Source organism: Geotrypetes seraphini, chromosome 1 (genome assembly GCF_902459505.1).
Source record: "Geotrypetes seraphini chromosome 1, aGeoSer1.1, whole genome shotgun sequence".
NCBI classification, from domain to species: Eukaryota; Metazoa; Chordata; class Amphibia; order Gymnophiona; family Dermophiidae; genus Geotrypetes; species Geotrypetes seraphini.
The window spans coordinates 27811522-27829188 of NC_047084.1; the positions used below are offsets into that span (position 1 = coordinate 27811522).

General features: G+C 43.5%; 1 protein-coding gene across 1 annotated transcript in view; it reads right to left on the minus strand.

Annotated features, from left to right (window-relative positions):
- Positions 1 to 17667, minus strand: part of ANKRD31 (ankyrin repeat domain 31) — an 85388-nt gene that overhangs the window by 39807 nt on the left and 27914 nt on the right. The window contains exons 4-5 of the mRNA XM_033957546.1: positions 12293 to 12372; positions 8435 to 9139 (exon numbers count right to left, since the gene is read on the minus strand). Coding sequence (XP_033813437.1) covers positions 8435 to 9139; positions 12293 to 12372 — 785 coding nt within the window. The remainder of the gene's footprint in view (positions 1 to 8434; positions 9140 to 12292; positions 12373 to 17667) is intronic.

Here is a 17667-nt window from a genome sequence, read left to right on the forward strand (position 1 = left end):
TGCATAATAGCTTGGAAAATAGCCTGCAAATGGGCACCAAGACTTGCAGCGGCTATAGTCTCCGAAGAAGATGATGAAGAATGACGCTTCGATTTGGAGACATGCTGCTTGGACAGCTTCATGACTACCCGTTCTAAGAATGGCATGTCCGAAGGAGGCTGCTGAACTACCTTACCTGAGGGAGGCAGTGAGGAGAGCTGCTCCTCAGGAGAGCATTTGCTCAAAGATGAAGACTTTCCAAACGAGGATGGTTTAATTAAGGCTGAGGACAAGGTAGACCTTGGGAGCCCCGTAGAAGACTTGACCGGATTTGGGGGTCGAGGTCAAAGTCAGAGTTGGAGTATCCATATCACCGAAAATCTTCTCTATCTGAACTTGACGACGTTTAATGGTTGAAGAGTAGCACAGCGAGTACATGACTCCGGATGATGGTCAGGCCCTAAACACTGAACACACTATCTATGTGGGTCAGTGAGGGATATTGCTCACTGGCAACAGCTACACTTCTTAAAGCCTGTGACCGGTTGGGACATAGAAGGGAAAATAGCCGCAGCCAAGTCAAAGCCCGCAGGCTGAGGCCACAGGGAAGGCCCCGCCATGACATGAAAGAAAAAGTTAAATTAAAAAAAAAAAGAAAAGAAAAGATGCAAAAAAGAAAACACAGCGACCCTGTAAGAATAATAATACATGAGCCGCGGTGAGAGAAGGCACAAAAAGACTAAGTCTAGTGCAGAATGTCGAATAGAGGACTTCTTGGCTCCACGGAAAACTGAGAACTGAGGAGATGCTGAGGAGACGCACCCTAGGTTTGGCGGGAAGGCACTTGCGCAGGTGCAAACTTTCTAAAGTTCTACAAGCAAGTCTGCTTGTGAGGCTGTCTGCATTGGAACTCCATGGATGATGTTACCCACATGTGAGAATATGCTGCCTGCTTGTCCTGGGATAACAGGTGTTATCCAGGGACAACAGGCAGATATTCTTACATGTGGGTGATGCCATCCACAGAGCCCCGGTATGGACAGCTTTAAAAGTGCATCGCCACTTTAAGAACTTGAGAAAGTTCGTGAACTGCCTGCACCGCGTATGCGCGAGTGCCTTCCTACCTGACACCATTCGCGGCTCCTCAGTTCTTTAAGCAAGCTAAGAAGCCAACCAGGGGAAGTGGGTGGGTTGTGAGAATATCTGCCTGCTGTCCCTGGATAACAGCTGTTACAATAAGTAACTGTGCTTTCTCCCAGAACAAGCAGGCAGCATATTCTCACATGTGGGACTCCCTAGCTTACAAGAATGGGATGTAGGGAGAGTTGGCCATTAGGAAAATAGATTTTGCAATACTGCTTGGCCGAAATGACCATCCCGTCTCGAATAAGATTCCAGACAGTAGTGAGATGTGAATGTATGAACTGACGACCAAGTAGCAGCTTTACAAATTTCATCAATAGAAGTGGAGCAAAGAAAAGCAACTGAAGCTGCCAAAACTCGGACTTTGTGGGCTGTGACACGACTCTCCAGTGACAGCCCAGCCTGAGCATAACAGAAGGAGATACAAGAGGCCAACCAAGTAGAAATTGTTCTCCTGGATACTGGACATCCCAACTTGTTAGGATCAAAGGAGACGAAAAGATACAAAGATGTTCTATGAGATTGAGTTCTCTGCAAATAGTAGGCCAATGCTCGCTTGCAGTCCAGAGTGTGAAAAGCCATTTCTCCAGGATGAGAGTGAGGCTTAGGAAAGAATACTGGAAGTATAATATATTGATTAAGGTGAAATTCCGTGACAACCTTTGGAAGAAATTTAGGATGGGTGCAAAGCACCACTTTGTCATGCTGGAATACTGTGAAAGGAGGATCTGCCACCAGTGCTTGAAGTTCACTGACTCGTCGAGTTGAAGTAAGGGAGATGAGAAAGACCACTTTCCAAGTAAGATACTTGAGATGAGCGCAGATATTGGTTCAAAAGGAGGCTTTATCAAAGCAGCAAGGATTACATTAAGATCTCAAACTAATGGAGATGGTTTGAGAGGTGGTTTGACACTGAAAGATCCTTTCATGAATCTGGCTACAAAAGGATGAACAATGATAGCTTTCTCATTGATTGGTTCATGGAAAATATTAATAGCACAGAGATTAACTCTAATTGAAGTAGTTTTGAGACCTGAATTGGACAGATGTAGAAGATAGTCCAATATTGAAGAGACAGAGGTGGATTTAGCCTCATGATGATGAAGAACACACCAGTGGAACACCATGTCCATTTTTGCTGGTAACAGTGCTGTGTAGATGGTTTTCTGGATGCTTCCAAGATAAGTCTGACAGTCTGAGAAAGATGAAGATCAGCTGATGTTAAGCCGAGAGGAACCAAGCTGTCATGTCTAATGCTGAAAGACTGGGATGCAGAAGAGATCTGTGATTCTATGTGAGAAGAGATGGGAAAATTTAAAAACATATTGGTTCCTTCTTACTGAGTTGAAGTAACAAGGAAAACCAGGGTTGTCCGGGCCACCGAGGAGCTATAAGGCTCATGGTGGCAGACTCCTGTTTGAGTTTGACAAACGTCTTGAGGTTGAGAGGGATTGGAGGAAAAGCATAGAGAAACTTGTAAGTCCAATCTAGAAGAAAGCATCCGCTTCCAGACAGTGAGGAGAGTACTGCTGGGAGCAAAACTGGGGCAGCTTGTTGTTGTGGGGGAATGCAAACAAGTCTATATTAAGAGTCACGCACTGAGAAACTATGGGATGCAGAACTGCAGAATTGAGTGTCCACTCGTGGTTGAAGAAACATGCTGAGTCTTGTCTGCAAGAGAATTCTGTTCCCCTTGAATATATACTGTTTTCAGGAATATATTGCGAGCAATGGCCCATGTCCAAATCTTCTGGGCCTTCTGACAAAGATGGAGGGACTCCGTGCCTCCTTGTTTATGTAATACATCATGACTTGATTGTCCATGAGGATAAGGATGGTGTTGGTCAGAATGTGCTGAAAAGCTCTGAGAGCACTGTAGATCGCTCCGAGTCCCAACAGATATATATGACAAAGGCGGTCCTGGGAAGACCAGTGCATACGAAGACCATCCAGATGAGCTCCCCCAAGCATAAGTGGATGAATCTGTGGTCAGAACTTTCTTATGAGGAGGGGTATGGAACAAAAATCCTCTGAACAGATTGGAAGAGTTCATCCACCACTGCAACGATTGTTGAAGCGAAGGAGTGACTGTAATGTGTTGCGAGAGTGGGTCGAACGCTTGATACCTCTGAGATGTAAGAGTCCATTGAGGTATCCTGAGATAAAGTCTCACAAATAGAGTAACATGTACTGTGGAGGCCATTTGACCCAGAAGCACCATCATTTGTCTGGTTCAGATTGATGGTAGATGATAAGTCTAAGTGCAAAGCTGAATCAAATTATCTTGTCTTTGCTGCGGTAGAAATACCCTGAGATGAATAGTGTTGAGCAGAGCTCCTATGAATTGTAGTTTCTGAGATAGGTGAAGTTGGGATTTGAGAAATTTAATCTCAAAACCCAACTGTTGAAGGAAGAGAATTGTCATGCAAGTTGCTACTGTCACCCCTTGTGAGGTAGAGTCCTTGATCAGCCAGTCATCTAGATAAGGAAAGACTTAAAGGCCCTGAGACTGTAGTGCTGCTGCCACTACCACCAGGCACTTGTTGAATATTCTGGGAGAAGATGCAAGGCCAAAGGGTAGTACTTTATATTGATAATGGTGATCAGCCACCTGGAAACAGAGGAATTGCCTGGAGGCTGGATGTACTGGAATGTGAGTGTAGGCTTCTTTCAGATCCAGAGAGCATAGCCAGTTGTTGCGATCTATGAGGGGATATAAAGTTGCCAGGGGTAACATCTAAAATTTTTCCTTCACTAGAAACTTGTTGAGACCCCTGAAGTCCAAGATTGGATGAAGACCTCCCATCTTCTTTTGAATAAGAAAATACTGGGAGTAAAACCCCCGGTTTCTCTGTCCTGGAGGAACCTTCTCGATGGCATTGAGAAGGTGAAGGGATTATATCTCCCGAAGAAGAAGGGACGTTTGCTGGGGGTGAAAAGAAGACTCTCTTGGAGGATAATCTGGAGGTATGTCAACAAAGTGAAGAGAGTATCCCTCTTGAATAACCCAGAGGTTTGTGGTAATCAGTTCCCAGCGAAGATAATGAAGTTGAAGCCGTCCTCCAATGGGTTGAGGGAGAGGCTGGGATAAAGGAACAGCAGTTATGCTCTCGAGAAGCATGTCAAAAAGTCTGAGCTGGCTTCTATGGAGTTGCAGCCTGGGTTTTTTGAGAATGCTATTGCTTCTGTTTCTTCTGCTGTGGTTGAGTTGAGAAATCACTCATGAGGTTGTAGGAATCAGCTCAGCTTGTCTGCTAGAATGTTTTGCTTTCCTGCTAGATAAACTGCTTTTAGGAATATGCTGTGGGGAATTGCCCAGGGCCAGATTCATATCGCTTCTTAACAAAGAAGGCGAGCTCCTGTTCCTCCTCCCCCCCCCCATGTTGATGTAGTACATGGCTACTTGATTGTCTATTCAGATAAGTACTATTTGAATGAGAAGATAATCCTGAAATATATGAAGGGCATTGTGGATTGCTCACAACTTGAGAAGGCTGATGTGAAGAGATATCTCTTGAAAACTCCAAGTGCTTTGAGTATGGAAACCATTGTGATGGGCTTCCAACCCAAACATGGAAGCATCCGTTGTCATTATTCTCTGATGAGACAGAGTGTGGAAAAGAAGGCCTCTTGAGAGACTGGTCGGCTGTAACCATCATTGAAGGGATTGACAGAGTGAAGAGATCACTTGCAGCCTCTGAGATAATGGCTGTGAGGCTTGAGACCATTGGGTCAATAGTTCCCATTGAGGTTCCTTGAGATGTAGATGGGTGAAAGGTGTTTCATGAACTGTTAATGCCATGTGACCCAGAAGACGCTTCATTTGATATGCTGCGATGCTGTGGAGAGTTGACACCTTGTTGCAGATTTGAATCAGGGTGTCTAGTCTCTGTAGTGCTTGAGCATGTATTGTGTTCAAAAGGGCTCCAATAACTCCAGAGTTTGGAGTTATTGGTTGGAGATAGGATCTCCAGTAATTGACTGCAAATTCCAGGAGCTCTAGGAGTCATATTGTTGATTCATTGTTAGTTGAGCTGTTTTAGGTTTCTGGGCCTTGATCAACCAGTCATCCAGATAAGGGAACACATGAAAGCCATAAGAGTGGAGTGTTGCAGCCACTACAACTAAACATTTTGTGAACACCCTGGGTGCTAAAGCCAGGCTTAATGGAAGCACCTTATATTGGAAGTGACATGTGCCTACTTGAAAGTGAAGATATTTCCTGTGGGCTGATGGTAATATGTTTGCAGGCCTCTTTGAGATCTATAGAGCAAATCCAGTCATTCTTGTGCAACAGTGGCAATAAGATTCCCAGTGAAATCATTCTGAACTCTTCCTCCACTAAGTATTTGTTGACAGCATGGAGGTCAATATCAGCTTCTCACCTCTCAGCATATACGATTCCCTCAGATTTCTACTCCCCAAGTACATCAATCTGCACTTCTTCACATTGAATTTTAGTTGCCAAACATTAGACCACTCTTCTAACTTTTGCAGATCCTTTTTCATGTTTTCCATTCCCTCTGGGATTTCAACTCTGTTACAAATCTTGGTATCATTCACAAAAAGGCAAACCTTACCTTTTAATCTTTCAGCAATGTCACTCGCAAATATATTGAACAGAATCGGACCCAAGACCGATCCTTGTGGCACTCCACTACTCACCTTCCTTCCTCTGAGCAAATTCCATTAACCTCTGTCTTCTGTCTGTCAACTAGTTTGGGTCCTAAATTCTACCCATCAAATTTATTCAAGAGCCTCCTATGAGGAACCGTATCAAAGGCTTTGCTGAAATCTAAGTAAATTATATCTAGCGCACAACCTCAATCCAGTTCTCTGGTCACCCAGTCAAAGAATTCAATCAGGTTTGTATGACACGATTTACCTTTACTAAAGCCATGTTGCCTCAAATTTTGTAGCCCATTGGATTCTAGGAAATTTACTATCTTTTTCTACAGCAACACTTCCATTATTTTTTCCAACAACTGAAGTGAGGCTTACTGACCTGTAGTTTCTTGCTTCATCTTTGCGACCACTTTTGTGAAAAGGGGCCACATCCTCTCTTCTCCAATCCTGTGGAACCTCTCCCATCTCTAAGGAGTTATGGAACAAATCTTTTAGAGGACCTACCAGAACTTCTCTGAGCATCCTCAATATCCAGAGTTGGATGTCTCCTTTTTCCTAAGGCTTTGTCCACCTTCAGCTTATGCAGTATCCACTCCTTTCTTACACATAATTTTGCCAGCCAATTGCGGTCCTTCTCCAAGATTTTCTTCTGTGAACACAGACAGAAGTATTTGTTTAGCAATTAAGTTTTTTCCTCATCAGTCTCCACATAGCAGTTTAAAGCTTCTTTCAGACTCATAATTCCATTTTTTGCCTTCCTCCTTTCACTAATATAACTAAAAAAATTTTGTCACCCTTTCTTTCATTTCTAGCCATTTGCTCTTCTTCTTGCGCTTTCGCCAGATGTACCTTTCTCTTGGCTTCTTTCAATTTCACCCAGTATTCTGTTCTGTGCTTCTCTTCTTGAGTTTTTTTGTATTTCACAAACGCCAACATTTTTCCCTCTGTCACTTCTTTGGAAAACCATATTGGTTTCCTTTTTCTCTTGCTTTTCCTTATTTTCTTCTCATTGTACCTTTCGACTTGGATCACTGTTTTTTCACTTCTCTAATATTCTCCTATCCTATCAGATTTTTCTTCAGGTACAATCTCATTTTACTAAAGTCTGCACATTTGAAATCCAGGACTTTGAGTTTTGTATAGCCATCCCCCACTTTAGCTGTTATATCAAGCCAAACTGTTTGATGATCATTACCATCCAGGTGGGCACCAACTTGGACACTAGATACACTTTTCAAATTTGTGAGCACTAGATCCAGCATCGCATTTTCCCTTGTGGGTTCCATCACCGTTTGCCTCAGGAGAGCATTTTGAAAGGCATCCACGATCTCTCTGCTTCTTTACAATTCTGCAGATAGAACTTTCTAATCCACATCTAGCAGGTTGAAATCCTCTTTCTTTCTCAGCTTCTGGATATCTGCAACAAGATCTTTATCATGTGCAACCGCTTCACTAGGACACACTTGCGCTGATCCCCTGTTCAGATCTGGACATTTTACTGGACCCTCAGACCCCCCCCCCCTCTGAGGGACCAGGGGAGGCTAAACCAGAGGCTCCCGCCCACCCCTCACAGATGATCTTCAGATGGTCATACATTGCAAACTTGGCATGAATCCAAGGTATCCTAACCTGAGAAGTCCATCACACCTGCTTTTAAGCAAAATTGAAGTGCTGTGAGGCAAACAGAAGCTTTTATTTTCAAATTGGGAAATCCAAGATGGCCACCATGGCAGCAATTTAAGTGCCCAAAAATGGTTTAGGGGAGCTACACTGGGGGAATAAAAATTAGCAATTTTAGAGGTGGGGGAACCTAACTCTAACATCAGACCCCCCCTCAATTTTGTTTGCCAGGCTGTCAGCCTGTTAATCACTGTGCCATGCTGTGTGCTGGGAGTTGTAAACAGCTTAAAGGAAGAATCTCAACTTCAACAAACCTGGAATCCGGACTGCTTGTGTCTTCTGACTGCCTCATGGGCTCAATGATCCAACCAGAGTCCTCAACCCCCACTGAATCATGCATATGCAAATGGATGGAGGAAAGCAGTTGGCCCCGATCCAGGAAAACCCACTATGGAGCCACTCGGCCTGCGTTCAAGCCCACTGCGGATGAATCTGGGACAAGCCTTGCTCCCAAGGGAATGGCCCCTGAGACCCTGAACTAGGCTGTTCAAATGGGTGCACTGCAAAGCAGTCTGCCTCTTGAAAGCAGACCCTTGACCTCAGAATCTGCACACTACTGCAGCCAGAGCTGTCCCTAGAGTAGGATCCTCTGTAGCACCAAAAAGCCTCACAACTGGTCCAAAACCCCCCAAATATTATTGAAAAAATAAGCACAAATAGAAAAGACCGGTTCCTACCATCTTGCTTGAATGAGAAGTCTCGCAAGAAGGGATTAACTACTCACACATTCAGGAATTGGGTGTCTGTCGCACTAAAAGTCCACTTTAGGCGCCTTAGTCTATAAATGGAACATAACTTAAGATTGACATGCACTAAGTACTGTGTTCCTCAGCGCCTATGTTTTGGTGCCGTTTATAGAATCAAGGCCTTTGTGCCCACCTATTCTGTTCATGAGTCCACCCAAAATTTGCTCTCTGGTCATGCTACTGGTTGAATTTGCTCTGTGATTTTCACTCAAAGCATTTCATAATTTAAACTACATAAATTAAAAGAACATGTTACATACTTGCTCATCCAATGTATCCTGAAGCTGAGATTCGGTTAGCTCCTGTAATTGTTCATTTTGTTGCTCAGCAAACCATGGATCCAAAGCCATCTCAGCTATTTGTGTGCACTCTTCGTCTATCTGGAAAAGGTTAGCCTTTGATTTCAAACATTCTGTTCTCTGCTCCGCAGTGTTTTCCAATAATGCATTCATTTTCATTTGTGAAACAGGCTCCAGAGCACACCGTGGCAATGCATTGAGTGCTGTCACAAGTTCAGAAGGCAAAGTACAGCTTTTCTTATTTGGTGATGAATACATAGATAGAACATCACTTTGAGGTGTGAATAAATCAGTCAGTGGTGATGACACTCCTGGACTTTCTGAAACATCAAGTGGTCTCAGCAAATCAGTAATGTTTATTTCACCATCATTTCTATGTAATAAGGCTTGTCCTACTGATGTCCTCATGGGAATCATGCCTGAGGGCTCTGATGATGTCCCAGTTTCCAACTTCCTACTTCCCAGACTCTGATCTTTTAGACTGATAGTTGTTTCACTTCTAATCATTTCAGGGTTTTGGTCATCCTCATTAAAAAGATTTTGTGATGTCATTTCTTCCAACGTGGTTATTGATTTTTCCTTTACTTTTGCTGTACTGGTAATCATATTACTAGCAGCACTTGAGGATAAGCTCTTCTCAGAATATTCCTTATTATCATAGGAGATCTGTGAATTCCAATAAATAAAAATGCATTTTAAATTGTAACAATAAAATCAGTCTGGCTAAGCTCTCCTCCCCAAAACCTATAAATTATATTCTATAAAAAGAGCAATATGTTTGTTGCTGACTTGGATGAGGAAAACGGCCCTAAAGATTTTGATGAAATGGGGTGAACTAAGGTTTTCAGGTGTGAGAAACTAGATTTAGCTAGATCTTGAGTTCGGCAAATGTGAAAAATTTTCTTATTAAGTTGATTTGATTTATAATTTTTATTTTCTATTTGGTATATAATTACATTTCCTCCACTTGTATTGTTCTCCAAATGCCTGCATACTCTACCAATGCTCACTTTTGAATGTTTTCAGCTATGTTGCACATTTTTTTGTTATATCACCTATTGTATATTTTACTAGTACATTTATTTATATACTAGTCTTTAAGCCCGTTACATTAACGGGTGCTAGAAAGCAGCCCCCTTTTCTTCTCCCCCTCCAGTTCCTCCCTAACTGTCTCTCCGTAGCCCCCCTTCTGTTTTCCCCCCCTAAGCAAAATGATCTGCCTCCCAGCACACCCCTCCCCCCGAAGCAGCCCTTTCCCTCTACCCCTCTAATTCCTCCCTGACAGTGTCTCTGTGGCCCCCCTTCTGTCTCCCCTCCCAAGCAAAGCTGTCTGCCTCCAGCACACCTCTCCCCCCAAAGCAGACCCCTTTCCCTCTACCCTTCCAATTCCTCCCTGACTGTCTCTCCGTGGCCCCCCATTTTGTCTCCCCCCCAAGCAAAGCTATCTACCTCCCAGCCACACCCCTCCCCCAAAGCAGACCCCTTTCCCTCTGCCCCTCCAGTTCCTCCCTGACTGTGTCTCCGTGGCCCCCCTTTTGTCTCCCCCCCAAGCAAAGCTGTCTGCCTCCAAGCACAGCCCTTCCCCAAAGCAGACCCTTTTCCCTCTCCAGCTCCAGTTCCTCCTTGTCTCTCCGTGGCCCCCCTTCTGTCTCCCCCCAAGCAAAGCTGTGTGCCTCCAAGCACACCCCTCCCCCAAAGCAGGCCCCTTTCCCTCTTCCTAGTTCCTCCCTGTCTCTTCGTGGCCCACCCGATTTTATCTTCTCGCGGTCTGGCCAGCTCCCCTAGTCCCTTGCCGCCACCGCCGCCACCCCCTTCCCTTCCCGCGGTTGACAAACCTCTTGGCTCCAGCAGCGGCCGCAGCACTGTAAACACGCTGCTTCGCGGCCTCTACTGCCCCGATTTGCTCTTCCGTGTCCCTGATGACGTCATCAGAGAAACGGAAGAGCAAATCAAGGCAGTAGAGGCTGCGAAGCAGCGTGTTTACAGTGCTGTGGCCGCTGCTGGAGCCAAGAGGTTTGTCGACCGCGGGAAGGGAAGGGAAGGGGGTGGCGGCGGCAGCAAGGGACTAAGGTAGCCGGCCAGACCACGAGAAGAGAAAATCGGGTGGGAGGCTCAACTGGGATTGGGGAGGGGGGAGGGCGGAAGACGACGACGAAGACTGAGCCCTTGCTTTCTCCCTAGCTCCCCAGTGCCCTACCGGTCTGTACACCGCGATCTGGAAAGCAGGGAGTGCAACGGTTGCGGCTGGCAAGCAATGTGGCTGGGAAGCAGTAAGGCTGGGGACTCGCGCATGCGCACGTCTGCAAAGCCACGGACATACATCTCACAGATCAGGGATTTCAGATCACGCAGATCTGAGTGCGCATGCGCGTCTAGCGTTTTATTATATTAGATATTAATTACATAGAAACATGATGGCAAATAAAGGCCAAATGGCCCATCTAGTCTGCCCATCCACAGTAAACATTATCTTTCTCTCTCTGAGAGATCTCACATGCCTTTCTCAGGCTCTCTTGAATTCAGACACAGTCTCTGTCTTTACCACTTCTTCCGGGAAACTGTTCCATGCATCTACCACCCTTTCTGTAAAAAAATATTTCCCTTAGATTAATCCTGAGCCTATCACCTCTTAACTTCATCCTATGCCCTCTCATTGCAGTTTCCTTTCAAATGAAAGAGACTCGATTTATGCGCATTTACACCACATAGGTATTAAAACATCTCTATCATATCTCCCCCTCAGCCGCCTTTCCTCCAAAGTATACAGATTGAGATCTTTAAGACTGTCCCCAAACGCCTTATGATGAAGACCACACACCACTTTAGTAGACTTTCTATGGACCGACTCCATCATTTTTATATCTTTTTGAAGGTGCGGCCTCCAGAATTGTACACAATATTCTAAATGAGGTCTCACCAAAGTCTTATACAGGGGCATCAATACCTCCTTTTTCCTACTGGCCAAACTTCTCCCTATGAAATCAGTTAGCTTAGCGGGGTTTAAAGAAAGGTTCGGATAAATTCCTAAAAGTGAAGTCCATAGGTCATTATTGAGATGGCTTGCTTATTTTTTCTAAAACTTTGCCAATAAATGGTATAATAGGAGGTTGGTCTATAATTTTTCATAACACTTAATTCTGAACACTTCCGTTTCAGAACAGGTCTTAAAGTGGGTTGTTTACAGTCCTTTGGAAAAATACCTTCCCTTAATGATTTATTTGCTATTTTGGTAATTACTGGAGTCACCTTCTCAGCCATCTGTCTCATGACAGATGATGAGCATGGATCTTGAATAGCACAAGTCACCCACGAATAACTTTACAGACCTCCATTTCATCTACCTCATCAAATTTTGACCATTTCTCCTCTCTCTCATCAACCTCAAAAGATAAATCAATATCTAATATATGTTCCTGATCTCCTCCCATTTTATCTGCAATGATAAGCAGCATAAAATCTGTTTTATTAATTGTAATCTATTTTTATTACTTGGGACCTGGGTTGGTTGCTATTGGAAACAGGATACTGGACTTGATGGACCTTTGGTCTGTCCCAGTATGGCAGTTATTATGTTTTTATCGTTTCCAACTTGGATCCCTGTTATTTTAAGATTTATGTTCAATTGGTTGTTTTATTTGCAAGTTTTAGAATTCTACCCCTGGGTAAAACCTGGCTCACATCTTGAGTTTTTAAGGAACTTGTGATAAAGCTTCTAACTTTGATGACTCTTAGGATCTGCTTTATGTCTCTTCATCTGTACTGCTGCAGATTTTTATATCTCTATTTCAACTCACTTGTATCCAAATCTACATACCATACCTGATCCATCTGATCCATTTTGTCCTGTTTTTCACTTAGTCTACACATCAGTTGAATTTCTGGAGAGGGGTGACCTAAAACTGCAAACAAATGAAAAACAATTTTGAAGATTTTTGTTTTTTAATATTTCCCACTTAACAATCTCAAAATTAAAGCAATTATAAATTTTAAAATCCCTAAAAAAAGGCCTGTTCTGTTCCTTCAGGACTAATTCATGTTTGCTAAAACTAGAGAAACTTTGGGGTCCTTTTACTAAGGCGCGCTAGCTGTTTTAAGGCATGCTAAACGCTAACGTGTCCATAGGATATATTGGACGCGTTGGAATTTAGTGCGTGCTAAAACGGCTAGCGTGCCTTAGTAAAAGGACTCCTTAGACTTTGATTAAGGAAATATGTTCAATAAACATGCAAAACTTTTTATAAGCACGTCTGATTAATTTTAGAATACATGTAAGTTCAAAATTTTCACTATTAACTCTATAAAGGTCTATACAGCAAACAGTTCCATGCATGGAGGGGCATAATCAAAACAAACGTCTAAGTCCGTTTTGGGCCTAGGGTGCTAATCACCCAAAGTCTGCAGCGTCCAAAGTCCATTCTCAAAAAATATGTTCAAAATTATATTGTTTTGTAAAATTGTCTACTTCTATGTCCAGCCGTTTGATCGTCCAGACCGCTAGTACGTTTATCTTTAAACTACATTCTCGTCCAAAAAATCGTACAAGTCCCAAACGCCCAGAACAAGACCTTTTAGAAATGGGAGGGGCCAGCAAAGTGATGGACTGGCCACTCAGATATGGCAACAGAGTAGTGGGGCACCTTACAGGGCACTGCTGTGAACTTCACAAAAAGGGTGCCACATAAACATCTTACCACAATGCCCTTGTAGGTCATTGGAAGCTCCCCAAAACCTACTAAACCGACCTGTCTACAACCCCAATAGCTCTTATGGCTGCAGGTTCCAACTATATGACAGTACAGTAGAGTTTTGGTTTTTTTTGATGGACTCATATTTTCCATCATGAATGCAGTGGTTAGAGTGGCTTATGGGCCTGAGACCTCCTCTCTATGGTTCACTATTCTACCCCCCAGACTACTTAAGCCACTTCTGTACAGCTCTACTAGACTATCCTATGCTAGGTGCTGATGTCCTGGAAGCAGGTATGCACGTTTTTATTCCGGTTTTTATGACGGTGTGTGCATGTGTGTGTGTGTGTGGGGAGGGGGGGGTAGGTCAGTGATCACTGGGGAATTGTGTGTGGGTCTGTACTTTGTGTCTGCAGTGGTTATTTGGTCACTTTGGATACCTTTTGGGAACTTAGACCTGTTTTTAGATCGCCTAAGTCACAATGTATAAGTTCTATCCAGGCAGTCTTATAAAACTTTCGATTATCTCTGCAGTATGACTATGTCTAGTTTGGCCCACATCCCGCCCTAACCACTCCTTCAACACCCCTTTCAGCTCTGTAAGCACAGTGGGATTCAGAAGCCTAAAAGTTTCTGGTACGTCTAAAAACCCGTTTCAATTATCGGCACTTGTACGACCTGTCTTTTAGGTTATCCAAGTGCTAATTTGGGCGGATTTTTAGACATATTTCTGTTTTGATTATGAGCCCCATAGTCTATAAACAGATGCATACTGTGTCCAGGAGACTGTAAAATAACCAGTTGATATTCAACTGGCAACAGTCAGCGGTTTTTAAAACGCTGACCGCCATGAGCAGAATTAGGCCCTGCTATTCAATGTTGGGCTGTGTCCAGGATCCAGCACTGAATATCCGAATCTTTATGTGGTCAGGCTGTTGGCTCTTACTTGAGTGACAGGGATAGTACTGCAAAACTTCTATTAGAGGTGGTCTTTCTATTATGGACAACTGGCTATGAACAAACTGGTACAGAATTCAGATTATACACAAGACCTCTAACACCCAGGACACTACTGTAATATACTTTGTGTACTAATTGGGGTGAAGTGTTCATCATTGGTCTTGTACAGGATTCATTATTTTGTACAGATAAACTAATTATTTTGTTTACTCTATTGTGGTGGAATAATTTGAATTAAGAAGAGCACTTAACTTATAGCCCAATGGCTACCCAGCCGTTTTCACTGGTAAGTATCCTCAGGGGCTGATGCTCTTCAAAATCACACCTGTATCTATTTAGGCATTAGAAGTGAACTTATGCTCTCCTCATACCACTCTGGTTTTGATCTTTATCAGTGGTGTAGTAAGGGGGGGTGTAGACTGCTCCAGGCGCAGTCTTGGAGGGGGTGTCAGTACCTCTCCGCCCCTCCACCATGCTTGTGCCCTCCCGGTCCCTTTCCCTTGTACCTCTTTAAATCTTTGCCAGTGTGAGCAACTTCTCCAGCCTGGCTCCCCTCTGAAATCACTTCTGGATCGCAGGACCAGGAAGTGACATCAGAGGGAAAATCAATGCCAGCACAAGCAGCAGGCCAGAGAAGCTGCTCGCACTGGCGAAGATTTAGAGTTATGGGGGGAAGGGAGGGCATGAGTGTGTTATGTGGGGTGTGGAAGGAGCAGGGGTGATGGAAAGAAGGACATAGAGCAGTGCTACCACCCCAGGCGCCCCCTACAACACCCACATGTGGGTGGTGTCATCCACAGAACCCAGTATGGGCACATACCAAGTGCACTGTCACTTTAAATCTTTAGGCAGTGGCCATACTGCACACGCCTGTGCCTTCCTGCCCGTGGGACCAACAGTTCAGTAACAGAGCTAAGAAGCCAACAAGGGTAGGTGGGCAGGTTGTAAGAATATATGCCTGCTGTCTTCGGACAACACTTGCTACAGGTAAGTATATTTGCTTTCTCTGAGTACAAGCATGTGGGACTCCCAATCTGTCAAGATCATAACTCTGGACAAGGATGATGGATATATAAACATGAGCCTGGAGAAATCCAAGAGGGTTGGAGGGAAAGTTGGCGCTCGGGAGGTAAAAATATTCTGCAGAATTGTTTGTCCAAACTGACCATCTCTTCTGGAGTTTTGTAATCTAAAGAGTAGTGAGAAGTAAAGGTATTGATTCAAAACCAAGTAGCCACTTTGCAGATGTCTTAAACAGATGCAGAGTGGAAATGAACTGCTGAGTCAGCCATAGCTCAGACATTATGTAGCGTCAGCACATCCCGAGTATATGTGAAGGAGATTCAGTCCACTAGCCTAGTGGAGATGGCTCTCTTGGTAACAGGAACTCCAAGTCTATTAGGGTCAAAAGCAACAAAGAGCTGGGAGGATCCTCTGAGGTGTAGTCTAGTAGTGTGCTACAACACATCGGCAGTTCAAGGTGTGAAGAGTTGCTTCTCCAGGATGGGAATATAGCTTTGGAAAGAATACAGGCAAAATGACGGACTGACTGAGGTGGAATTATGAAACAACTCTGAGTAGGTATTTTGGCTGAGATCAGAGCATACTCTCTTATGATAGAACCTTGTGTAGGGAGGATTAGACATAAGTGCTTGAAGTTCACTTAAAAGAAGACTTCATAAGAGTAGATAAGACCACATTAAGATCCCCTTAGCCACACCCTTATCACCTCTCGCCTAGACTATTGCAACTTGCTTCTCACAGGTCTTCCACGTAACCATCTCTTTCCCCTTCTCTCTGTTCAAAATTCTGCTGCATGACTTATATTCCACCGAGTCGCTATGCTCACATCACTGACTCCCTAACCATTTCCGAATACAGTTCAAACTTCTCTTATTGACTTACAAGTGCATTAACTCTATTCTGCCAAAAACTGTACAAACTAGATTAGAAGCAGTGGTTGGTTTGGCAAATCGCGTATGGGCCAAGATTGTATCCTGTATCACTCACTATTGCAGATTAGCTGAAGATGAGCAAAATAAACAGGATAAAGAGTTATTGCAGATGCGACAGAAGGTTATGACAATGCAAATCAAAGAGGACCAGGAAAAAGAAAGGGAACGTGATCAGAAAGACACAGTGACAGAGTTGTCTCAAATAAATTGGGCTGGGAACATAGATAGGTTGCAAGTCCAATGTTGGAATTGTGGACGGTTTGGACATTTTCGTCAGGAGTACAGAAAAGGCATAGCAAGTCGAGGAAGGGCTAGAGAAAGTAGTCAAATGAGAGGACAAGGAAGAGGAAATTTTGGAGGTGCGAGAGGTCGAGGCAGACAAGGAGGTGGGTGGCAACCCTGGACATCACGGCAGCCACAATTTTGGGAACTTGAGCCTGTGGCAGGAGGGGGTTTTGAAAGTCAGGATTGACTATCCTAGTATATTTCTTTCAAAGGGGGTGATGCTTGCCTTCAAAATTATTTCAAGGCATGGAATTCCTTATGAGAGAATGCTGGCAAGTTGTAGAAAAGAATACCTCATGTAGTTTAAGGAAAGAGAAAGAGGCAATAGATTGAATACTGGGAAATTAAGGTCCTAATATGATAGGTGAAATATAAGAACAAAATTTGTATGACTCTATAGGAAACAGGTTAATGTTAAGTGAGGTTGATTTTTACAGACACAGAATGAGGGATTATACCTTGTAAAGTTAAAGGAAGATTTGAACAGCTAGAGGTGTTCACCCTTCAGGAGTTATAAATTGTTAAATTGTGAGTGTGCAGAAACATAAGAAGGAAAGATATGAGAAGATGTGCTTATAATAATAATAATAATAACAACAACAACAGTTTGTATACTGCAGTACCGTGAAATTCTATGTGGTTTACAATGATTAGAAAGCTGCTACAAATTGAGTGGAACTTACATAGTTGGAGATTAGTGGCTAACAGTTTAAGAGATCAGTTGTTATGGGAGAGATTGAGATGGGAAATTGTGTTGGGAGAGATTGTGCAGATCAGTTACTTAGGTACTTCAGGAACAAGTATGTTTTTAGGTGTTTCCTAAATTCACCATAGTTATTTGCGTGCATAATTAGTTTTTCCAGGTCTTTGCTCCATAATGCTGCTTGATAAGAGAAGAAATGTTGATGGTGTTTTTAAAATTTACATCCTCTAACCGGTGGGGAGACGAACTTCAGGTTGCGCTTCTCTTATTGGTTGAGAAGGAGAAGAGGTAAGTTATATATTTAGGGGCTAAACCGGATAGTACCTTAAAGCAAAAATATCCCAGCTTGAACTTCATACGTGCCTCCATCGGCAACCAGTACAGGAGTCGGTAGGAAGAGGTTATGTGATCGGACTTCTTCAACAGGAAGATCAACCTGACCGCCGCATTCTGTACCAGTTGGAGTCTCTGCATGTTCTTCTGGGAGATTGCCAGATGGGCGATATTGCAGTAATCAAGATGGCTTAGTATTAGAGATTGTTCCAGAATTCTGAATGATGAAGCATCAAAGTATGCTCTAATTGACCTAAGCTTCCAGAGAGTAAA